The sequence below is a fragment of the Helobdella robusta genome (assembly GCF_000326865.2).
Source record: "Helobdella robusta unplaced genomic scaffold HELROscaffold_8, whole genome shotgun sequence".
Lineage (NCBI taxonomy): Eukaryota > Metazoa > Annelida > Clitellata > Rhynchobdellida > Glossiphoniidae > Helobdella > Helobdella robusta.
The window spans coordinates 1,418,038-1,430,028 of NW_008705459.1; the positions used below are offsets into that span (position 1 = coordinate 1,418,038).

General features: G+C 32.9%; 2 protein-coding genes across 2 annotated transcripts in view; both read left to right on the forward strand.

The window, feature by feature from the left end:
- The window catches only part of HELRODRAFT_165444 (hypothetical protein), a gene marked incomplete at both ends in the record, with an annotated part of 1,495 nt that extends 457 nt beyond the window's left edge, over positions 1 to 1,038 (forward strand). Inside the window, one exon of the mRNA XM_009032020.1 lies at positions 876 to 1,038. Within this exon, the coding sequence (XP_009030268.1) occupies positions 876 to 1,038 (163 nt within the window). The remainder of the gene's footprint in view (positions 1 to 875) is intronic.
- Positions 1,039 to 7,206: 6,168 nt separating this feature from the next.
- HELRODRAFT_165445 (hypothetical protein) lies at positions 7,207 to 11,740 on the forward strand (the record flags this gene model as incomplete). Its single annotated transcript, XM_009032021.1, has 9 exons — positions 7,207 to 7,348; positions 7,423 to 7,505; positions 8,004 to 8,173; positions 8,353 to 8,434; positions 9,703 to 9,755; positions 10,143 to 10,356; positions 10,549 to 10,628; positions 10,760 to 11,023; positions 11,584 to 11,740. 9 exons carry the CDS (start codon positions 7,207 to 7,209, stop codon positions 11,738 to 11,740), a joined length of 1,245 nt encoding a protein of 414 aa, XP_009030269.1.
- Between the last annotated feature and the right edge of the window lie 251 nt (positions 11,741 to 11,991).

An 11,991-nucleotide genomic window follows, 5' to 3' on the forward strand; every position in this document is an offset into this window, starting at 1 on the left:
CATATCAAATCATCAAAGGAGTGTCTCACTCTTCCCCGCAGGAAGACTCTCGAGGAACTTGTCAAAAATTCTCAAAACGTTAGTCCAAATGGTAGTTGATGTTTTCAGTTTAATTGAACAATGTTTCCTGTTATTAGATAGCTGTTATCTGCTTTTAATATGTTCTTGCGGACGTGTTGCGTCTCGCGCCATTGTTGTTCCTGATCATCTTATTCAAATTCCTGTCCGAAATTCATAGACTGTCATACAACCTTTTGTAACTGATCGATACTGGCGTGTACCGTGCCGTGCTTACACATATGTACGCACGAGTTGTACTTTTCATCTACAGCTTTTTTGCCGCAAACGTTTCATTACGTTTGTCAGAGCAACATACTTTTGAAAAAAGAACATTTATTCAATTGCTCGGGTAAGACAACTAAGCATTTGATTACGTTTCATTTTTGACATTATGTAATTTTTGTACATAAGTTGCATAAGTAAAATTTTGTTTGCTTCAAAGAAATGTTTCAACCCCAACCTGCCCAATGATGTCGTCTCCAGTTTTTATTTGCAAGGTTTTAAACATTTTATTCTTTTTTTTCAGCGTGTTTGATTCATTTATTTAACATTTATTTTACTTTATTTATTTATTCATTCATTCATTTGTTTAGATATTTATTTACCTACTATGCTGAGCATCCATAAATCATTGCCCTGAAAATGTTTTTCATTGAACTTTTCATGACGATCTGCTTTTGTAACTCTTTCTGACAGTAACTCAGAAAGATATCAAAAGTGATCACTGGCGAAAGGTTAACAATCGAACCAGTTGATGATAATCTTGATAATATCAATTTACACTATTTAAATTTGTATCATTTGATTGAATAAAGAAATTTGATGCAAGCAGGAGATAGATTGACGTTGGCAGTGTACTACTTGTTCAGCAACCAGTTTGGGAGGGTGGACATATTCAACAGACAGCAGGCAGGTTTCAGTAGGAACTTACTTTTTATTTTTAAAGTTACTTTAAACCAGAACGTTGGAGTCCGGTGAAAAATGGCTTCCCCTCAAAAAAATCTGATTCCGTGTTAAAATTTTTGACTCTGACTCAAATTTTTAACTTTTGCATCATAATTTCAACTTATTAACAACAACAACACACGTTTAGACGACATTTTCCCCGAGATCGGGGTTTGCCGTTTGGCTACCTATGATGAAACCGAAATACCCCTCGACGCCATCCACATCTGTCACTCGCCTCAGTATCACGCAACCCCGCTTTCACCCTGTCCTTCTCCACCTGCTCTCTCCATCCCAATCGCGGACGACCCCTTCCTACCACTCCTTCAACCTCGAACTCCAACGCTCGCCTAATCCCGACCCTTTCATCCCTTCTCAACACATGCCCATACCACCGCAATCTCGATCTCCTTATCAATGTCACAATGTCCTCATTCAGTCCCATCATTGACATCAGCTCTGTACTACTCCTCCTATCCTTCACTTTAACCCCACAGATCATCCTCACCATAGCTCTTTCAGCCCTCTGCAGTACACTTTCCTCCTCTCTCCTTAACGCCCAAGTTTCACCACCATATACCATCGCTGCTCTCACACATGCTTTATATACCCTCCCTTTCATCTTCACTGACCATTTCTTTCCACACAATACCCCACCAAGTTCCCTAAATTTTATCCATCCCACACGAACTGTAGCCGTAACTGCGCTCAAACATCCTCCATCCGCTTTCAGCTTATCTTCTAAGTAAACAAAGCTTTCCACTCTTTCAATACCACCACACAACCCCGTCCTTCCTTCTGTACTATTAATCACACAATGAACACATTTCTTACATTTGAACGTGCCTTCCACCTTTTTCAGTGCCCCCCTCACACCACTACATCTCTTATGCACCCATTTCTGACATCCTATACACAATACCGAGTTAGTCTTCACTCTCCTGTCACATACCCCACAGGGATCTATTATAATTTCATAATTTCACCTTATTATCACTAGTAAATAGAAAATATTTCTAAAACACTTAAAATCGCTCAATGTAATTGCTGTATTTTTATGTTTTAAAACATACTGAAAAATTTTCTACTTTTGGAGTATCACAGATTTATAAAGTCTTGATCGTAGTGGTAGTGGTATGTCACGCGCATCAATATAGGTGCAAGGATATGCTATTTATTCCAGGCTGCACGTATGCGTGCTCGAACGGCAGCTACAGCTGTTCCAGTACAACCCAGAACATCCCCTAGATATTGAAACGATGTGACTGTCTCTACCTTAATGTTTTCAAAAACATTGCTTTTCGAATTTGTTGTTGTAGACTGATGCAAGCAGGACAAACAAAATTGGACACTAGATAAATTACCAATTATTTTTGAACAACGTTTGTGACACAACTGGTTACCCTGCTGACACTTGATTGAATTGTTACCTACACCAGCTTTACAAACTGAACAGAGCCATCGTCCAGTAGCTGTGGATTGAATGGGTTCACCAGTGTTCATTGCTTTGGTTTTACTGATGTTGACTTTGAATCCATGATAGGCGAGTCTGGTGTTCCAATCTTCAAACATTTGTGCTGCATTCTGCTCAGACGTGCCTGTTAAAACAATATCATCAGCATATATTAGATTCCAAATGTCACCAGTTCGTATTGGCTTTGTGATTTCTTCCATCACAGTTATAAATAACAGTGGACTGAGAATCGAACCTTGGTGAATTCTAACGCCGATGTCAAATGCATCTTTTTTTCCAACCGTTGTCCTGACGAAAGTCTTAGTATTCGTATACATTTCCATCACAAGTCGAACAAGATATTCTGGAATGAGTTGTCGACTTAGACTCCACCTGATTGTTTCACGGGGAACTCGATCAAATGCTTTTTCAAGGTCTACAAAAACGTGTGATAGTTGTTGATGCTTTGCCGAGGTACTTCTCTTGCAGTTGCCGAAGGATGTGAATTGTATCAATTGTTGATTTCCCCGCAAGGAAACCAAATTGATAATTTCCGATTGTGATGCACGACGTTAATCTTCTCTCAATGATTTTTTCGACAATTTTCTGGGAGTGTTCTAACAGACGTATACCCCGATATGATGAACAGTTCAATGGATCATCTTTGCCATTGTATAGTGGGACTGTCATGCTATAGTTCCATTCAGTCGGCATTGAGCAATTTTTCCAGATTTCACGGTAAAGTTGTAGTAACGTTTGGATACCTGCCTTACCAGATGCTTTGATAATGTCATTTGTGAGTCCAGAGGACCCTGCTGCATTTCCAATCCTTCATAGCTTTTAGAGTTTCTGTTAGCTCCTCTACAGTGATGTCTAGAATCGGACCTTCGATGGGTGGAGCGTCAAAGTTGACATAGATGGAATTTGTTTCATTTAACAGACGGTTGAAAAATTCTTTCCACTGTAGCCTGATCTCATCTTGTTCAAGAACCATCTTATTTTTGTCGTTTTTGATACATTAGGCACCAACTATGTCTTTTTTCGTATGCTTTGCTTGTTTTGCTATACGATACAGCGATTTCATTTGTTCATTTTTGCCTTTAGTGAGCCACTCTCTGCACTGATCTGTCCGAGCCAGTGCCACTTGACGTCTTGCATAGTTGTTCTTCTCACGAAAAATTTTGTGGTCATCAACAGACTTTAATTTTTGCCATTGCTTGTATGCAGCTTTCTTTTCAGCTATTGCCTTTTGTACACTGTCATTCCACCACCAAGTGTCCCGTTCATGCTGACGTTTTGTACCAGTTTTCCCACAAACTGTAGTTGCAGCGTTTATCAAAACGGTTTTGTATGTACTCCAATCTGTACTAGATTGCGATTGGTGGTCTAACTGTGTGGCGACATTACTGAAAAGAAAATACTTTAAAAAATATTTCCATTTTGTAAATTTTTTTTCATATATACAGATACAATTGCACCTAACAATTATATGTCGTGAGTATTATAAGTTGTGATGCAAACGATGAATTTTTTCTGCAAAAAGAAAAGGTGTTGGATGAAAAGCTTGAGATAATAGCTTGGCAATATAATCCACTAAAAAAAACAAATGCTGTTCCTAATGAAATAATATCAATCTTATGTTTTGTAGAAAGATGTTGAAACACTAAAAATACTGGATACAAAGAATAGCTAATATTCATACGAGATCGTGTGAAAATGCTTTAATATTTTCAGTAGAGACCCAAAAAATTTAATTTTTGGGATGGCATAAATATCTTGGCGGGTAGCAAGCGTTCTTTCTCTCTGCGGTTCGTAAAAGGTGTTGCACTGAACAGTGGCTGGTAAGCAGCATTAAATGAATAAGATGTTATAAAACTAGTTTTTAATTTTTCTGATTAAACATATTAATCAAACACGATTTTAATTTCTAATTGTTTATTGATTAATTTATTTTAAATTGAATTTAAAGACAGACAGCGTGGTCCCGTGGTTGACAGACGTTCTCTATTTGATGACTTTAGCATTCTGCAAATGCCAGCAACTTAAGGATAAGGTTTTCATATGTTTATTACAATTGCGTCAACGCATTTTAATCGTGATTTAATTTTTATTATAAAAATAACATTTATTTTTTTATCAACATAATTGCAGGATTTCGTAAAAATATGAAAATATTTATTTGTTTTTCTTGATTGCCTAGTGGTTAAGGTCGCCTGATGCTTTTGCACAGTGCGTGCAGTGACAAAAATATCCCCGCCTATCGCATGCTTCGTAGCGTGTATTCGTATATGATGTTTGTGGCATGTTGTTGATTCGTCTGAACCTAGGAAGAGTGTAATTAACCTTTAACAGTTTTTAATCTTTTCCCAACAGCTGATAGCATTAGAAAATTTGAAGACTTACTGATTATTTTCGAATTGATGATTCCAGGAAGAAGTTCTGGAAACCACCCACGACATATTGAAATTTTAAAGCAGTTCGCTCATCCTCCTGTATTTGTGAAGTTTTTAAATTATTTGAAACTGCTAGTATCTTTGCTAACATTCGCTTCATAGATTACATTTTTACGAATCGCATTGCCCATAGACGTACAGACATGTTTCCTTCTATTTTATGCATGCTTAGGATTGTATTGAACAGTTTTTACGTTCGCATTACTGTAGTATTGTTATTTTTGGTAAGCGGCTGGTTTCTGTTTCTTACAATTGATTAAATGTAATTGTGCAGTCTACTTTGTTAACAGAAATCAATTATAAATAATCAATAGTTCCTTCAAGTCTGTTTTTGCTGTCGCTTTTAAACATTCTCTATTTTACGCTATTTTTATTGATTTTCGTGTGAAATTTTTCAAATTTGATATTTGTGTTGCTTTTATAATTATATATTAAGTAATTGCTTAGATCATAGTTATTTAATTTTATCATTAGTTTTATTTCCCTATTCTAGTCTTTTTTTGTTTTTATGCCAATATCAACAAACGTATAAATTTCTACATGTGAAAATGATAGTGTACTCACCTTTTGAACTAGTTATGTCGGCGATTTATTATTTTCAGGGTTTGCACATTCTAGACTACCGCTTGGGTTTTATTTGAATCGTCTGTTGTGGGCGTGTCTTTGATGTTGTATTTGTAATCGAATCATCACCATTCGTCGTCAAAATATTATATCTAAACCAGATCGAAATTAAGCATATCAGGTTGGATGGCTTTACTTCTTTTTTGACTGATTTGCTTGTTCTCTTCATTGTTTGTTAATGTTTATTATCTATTATCTAATTTGTAGATGTCTTCATCTGCAATTTCAATCACATTAGGATAGCCAATATATTTTTATTCTGTACGTTATTTTAGCAATAGAATATTGTTCATTGGATTATATAAATGCATTTTGATATTTATTCAATCATTAATTAATTTATTTATTTATTTACAAAAGTTCGTTATAATTTGTTCTTAATGAGTTTATTATTATCCATAAAAAATGAAATATTTCACTTTTTCATAAGTTGTTATTGTCATCAATAATTTACACAGCAAATAAATGAATGAATGAATAAGGAAATAACTAAAAATTATAGTAAATTTTATTATAGCAAATAAATGTCTGATTGGTTGTATGTGGTTTTATGAATATATAATATAACCCTACTGTAATATTCTACGACGCACGTTTTAAATTAGTAGGATGCTCTCGAGAGTGCAACACCTTTTTTAATTTGTTCGACGAGTTTTCGAAAATTTGTTCAAAACGTTCATTTTGAATTTTTCGAAGACAATAACTTATAAATATAAAAATTTAGTAACTTATTTACTGTATGTTTATCTGTTACATGTGTACATTTAATGATTTTTTGATATAATTATTAAAACTTTAAAGCTCACAATTTTCGTACGTTTTTGTTACAAGTTTTCATATTAAATGTGATATGGACAGATTATATTAAATAAAAGGTTTAGACCTTATATCTTTATTATATAGAGTTCAAACTGTAAATTCGGAACCATGCATGGAAAAAAAGATAAGTTATGTAGATATTTAAAACAGTGAAAACCTGCACACCACGCATGTTCTAGGGTCGGTTGATATTTTATTTTTCATGGGAGTTGTTAGATTTATTGGTTTCGTGCCGTGCAACGATTCTGATAATATGATTCGTATGATTTGTGTATACAGTTTAAATTATGGTTAGTTACAGTATATATGGTCGTAAACCTTCAATTCAGAAAACGTACAAAAATCAAATTTACATCTGAAAAGAAAAATAAAAATGCTAGACTTCATTTTGTTGGCCGATGTTGATCATTAATAGCACTTTCTGCATTTTACCTGTCTTGCAAGACACCTGCGTTGTATGATACAACGTATCTTGGCAACCACCACCTGAGCTAGATATGTTCACGTTGCAGAATGTCAATGAAATATTATGACGAGAGGGTACCTGGTGTGAAAACAAATTTCAATTATTTATGTTATATTAAACATTTTATAAATTTATATGATGATATGATAAAATTATGTTGCAAAATGAAATTGTAAAAAGCCGTATTATAAACACAAATGCTGCATTCAACCATTTCTTCAAAATTCTTTATGATTAAAATTTAAACATCTAATAAGTTGATTGATTGATATATTACAAAAATAAATATAGATTTCACCGTTAAAACATTAAAGGTAATTTTTATTTTCTTAGCGAAATAATATAAATGGAATCAATGTTCAATTAAATAATATGATCTTTCAAGAATGAACATGTTAGTGTCGATGAATAAATTAATAAATGATGAACTGTACAATATAACGTTGGACTGCTTGACGAGAAACTTGACAGTTCAAATTGAAAATTTAACAACACATGAAGTTTGGCAAAATGAATATAGCAATGCGTGTTAGTTCACCTTACATGATTGTTCTTATATCAACTTTTCAAACGAAAAATTTCAACTTGATCATATTTTGAAGTCATAGAAGATTTGACTGAAAAGACGGGTCGTTACATGAAGTTCACAACATTCTGCTCCTTATTAAAATGTGCAATTGAACAGGTTGCATTTTTAATTTTCATCAAAGAATTGCAGCCATTTAATAAGTTGAAGATTAACATTTTGTTATAAGAATGTGGAATTTAAACCCTGGCCTTTGGGCATTGTCGTATGCACCAGAGCATAGGTATATTGGTAGTAAAGGATATATTGAAATATATTGTGTTTTATGTATAACAAAGGTAATGACCCGCTTATAACTAAGATACATTCATGTATACCATGAACTTTTTAAAATTAATTTTCCTGCAAAACAACGCTACATCTTTCGAAAAAAGTTAATAGATGCTCGCTTTTAAATCGATACAATTCATTTATATGATTAACATATTTATGTTCGATTCAATCAACTTATTTGATTTTAACGTCTAACTACATGTATTTTGAATGGCCCATGTTTAGTGCTATTCTCTTTCTCGATCTATCAACATTCTCTTGTAAAAAATACTTTAAAAATTGAAAATTAATTAAAAACAATAAACTAAATTTTTTTTTATGTAGGACGACTCTTGCTCCTATGTTGACATTCTAACGTTTTCTGACTTGGAAAAGTTGCGAAAGGAAAAGGTGAAAGATGTCGAAAGAGAAATTGAAAACATTTCCGATTCTGCTGCAAGTCTTTTAAGCTCCAAAATATATTTAATTTTAACTTATCTGCAAGAAGATCAAAAGTAATGCAACTTTTTCAGTAATTTTCGTTCATTTTTATTTATAATACTGTTGTTATTTGTTAAACTTTCTATTATTTTTTTTTAATTTTGAAAATTTGTGGAACTTTTCAATATAAACAATTTTATTAAAAAAATTCATATTTATAAAATTTATTACGGTTTATCGATCAATTAAACAGAATTCACTATCCGCTGGCATTGACGAGAGGCAAGGTTCAACTGATGAAGACAGAAATGAGCTTTCTCAAGAACCAACTGCTGGTAGGTGAACATTTCAACAAAACATTTGTGTCGATGATATCTTCTTGGCCTCTTTCACTTTAATGCTTTAATAATAAGCACGTTAAAGTCAGGGTCAGACTGGCTTAGAAACCGGCCCGCGAAACTTAGCCATGGCGGCCCACTTCATCATTAGTTTTATATTAATTTTTTCAATAATTTAATAGTTTTACCTATTTTCAGTTTAGTTCGATTTTTATATATTTTTTTAGTTTCTATAATTATTTCATGCTTAATAATGAAATTTTAAACTTCAAAAACTCTATTAGAAGTTGCATAAATGATTATATTTATTACATTACATGGTAGTTTTGCAAAACAAATTTTAACAGTTAAATATCCCCTAGTTCTAGTCAAACATCTTAAACACAAAAAACACTAGAGTCTAAAATTTATATTTTAGTACAACATCTTTTTCGTTGTTTTAACACTAGTTGATTTTAAAACATTAATGATTTATTTAATTGTTGTTGATTTTTTAGTAAATGGTCTTTTTCGCAAAACATCAGCATACATTATTGTAAATTGACTTGTCTCATATTGTCTCATTTGTACATATTTTCAAGTAATTCTACTGATTCAGATTGTTAAATGTCTTCTCTTTCCATTTCAAAGATCAAATTATACCCATTTTCAAGAGTTGTTTGAAAATTTTTTCATTTTCTTGTAAAATCCAATAATTCACTTTGAAGTGATCAACAATATCACCAAAATTTTTGAGCGACCCACTCAGTCATTGCAGTGCTCATTTCGCATTCTTTTCAAAACAATTAAATACTGATTCATAACAACGTTGTGAACGTTGACACGAAATTTATCTTTCACACTTTCAAGAGTTGGTTGGCTATAATTCTTTTTTCTTTCAATACAGTCTCCACTTCAATGTAGAAATTTCTTTTCTCTAGTTCAAAGTTTGAAAATTTTGAAAAATTTTTATTTGCTGAAAAATTGAATCAAAATTTGCATTAAAATAAATATGTAATAGGTTATTGACGTCGTTGACGTCAGAAGTTTAATATACAAATAATTATAGTTAGAGTCCTCATTATATGATTTTGCTGTTTCAGTTTGGTCATATTGAAAGTAAACCATTATTTGAAGCTTTTATACAATTAAAGATAATTTCAATTAAAACAAAAATATAATTTTCTTTTGACGGTTGAATGTGCTGACCCGCCGGATAATTCCCGGTGGGCCGGCACAGTTCAAGCCTAGTTAAAATTACTCTGAGTCTTAATAAAATATCTCAGGTCAGCAAGTCCGATGCAAATTGCCATGTTGATATTATGGAGCTGAGGAAAGAGTATGTCCGTCTTTTTACGACTATATATCATTGACAATTTTTATTTTACCCAGATTCAACAACACACACACAGTGTGTAAAAGTTGGGGACATTTTTGGCTTTTGAACCCAGTTACTGCAGCGCAAACCGAATGCATCTGGCTGTACATCTCGCTGCCATATTTATTTAATTATTTAGTTTATCGTTCTTTCATACGTTACTCATTAATTTATAAACAAAGTAATTAAACAATTAAATTACTACTTAACTTGTGAAGCATAATTTTTGATTAAATAGACAGCAATATGCTATTACTAAACTTTCTCTCTTCAAAAAATGTTGATGATGAGAAATTAGTGTCATTTTATTATATCCGATTTTGAATAGTCATCATAATTAACTTTCAGAATAGAAAAGTTAAAACAAGATAGGTCGGAAGCGCAGAAATCTCATGCCGCTTACAAGCGAGAAGTGGAAGAATCGAGTAAAAAAAAAACCAAAGAAATAAAAAAACTTGAAACGTTGACCAGGACTCTGGAAAATGATTTACGTCTTCAATCGAAGAAACATAACAAAGTTTTGAAACAGAAAATTAAAGAAAATCACAACCTCGTCAATCAGGTTGCGTTTTAAAAAGTAATACTGTTTTTAATTATTATTATATTAATTTAAATTTAAACGTGGAACAGACTTCGATCACATACATTATCAACAAGCAGCTTACGAAAAATCTTCAATTATAAATTAATTCTTTACCATGAAATGAAAAGTAGTAACTTTTTCAATCACATTATCTCGCATCATACTTTTAAGATTGAAAGAATGAAAGAAAGCGAGCGACAGTTGAAGTTTGAAGTGAAGAAACTGAATGAACAACTTTTGTCATGTAGAAGGTCATTTCTCGTCAGCATGGGTTTTATAACTGTATTCATGATTTAGAAATACATTCAACAAAACCTGTATATTAAAAGTATTATACATAAACAAAATTGCAAATAAAAACACGGAAATAAAAAATCTGTAGATCTAGACCAACGACACTAAAACAACGTGTGAACAGCAGCAGCAGGAGTGGCAGCGGGGGAAGTAGCAGGAAGAGGTTGGATAGTCACAGTGCAACCTGCAGCACGCTGCTTCATTCAAGAAGTTCTAGTGCTGAGTGCAGACGCAAAATGAGTGATGCCCACTACGAAAGACAATTAAGATTCAACGACAACAAAAATTTTGGTAACAAAAATTTTCAAATAGACAATAATTTCTACAATAGAAAGACCTTTTCGACAAAAAGGTGGTTGATGTGTAAAACCAATTATTTAAATTTGCAACTTTGTACTCAAAGTTAATGTTTTCACTTAATATTTTTTCGGTTACTGCGTTTCTCATATTTATTGTTGGTATTAAACAATTTTGATTACAAACTTGTAGCAGATCAACATCACTAACTTCTCGTTCATCAACATGTTCAACACGGCATCACTATCAAGAATCGACTTCATCATCAAGACTAAAAATGAGTCCGAGTCAATCACCATCGTCGTCAAAACGCCATACATCGTTGTCATCTTCATCGTCGTTTCCTTATATTGAGGTTAATAAGAAGGCATCGTCACCATCATGTTTACAAACATGTTTACCGCCGCCATCATCTCTTCATGGGCAAAACCGAGCATCGTTAAAATCGTCGTCATCCTCATCGTTGCAATCAACGATTCAACGAAATATTAAAGTGAGATCGAGATCAAGATCAATCGACAGAATAAGTAATTATATTTAAATCATGTAATACTCTACACTAATGATACTCTCAAAATTTTGTACTAAATGTTTTAAATATCATGGCCTTTTAAGCCGAACCTTAGGTATCACGACAAAAGGGCGCAGCAAAAAAGGCGCGGACAAAAAGAGCACAGCAATAAGGGCGCAGTGTAATAAAGGCGCGGTCAAAAAATACGCATACAATAAGGGCGCAAAACAAAAAGGGTGCAAGACGGAAAGAAGGGCGTGAGTAATAAGGGGGCGAGTCAAAAGGGCGCAATTTCTGAAATTTACATAATACTTTTATTCACATATTGTCTACGTTTATTTATATAAAGTTTACCTTTTTTTATTGTGTTTAAAAGTTATTTTTGCGGGGATTTTAATCGCGATAATCGAAGGTTTTAGAATTGTTTCTGTGTAATTCAATTTAAATAGTGGGTAAAGTTAATGCATATATATTATTTTATACATAACAAATTATTAAAAATTAATTATTTG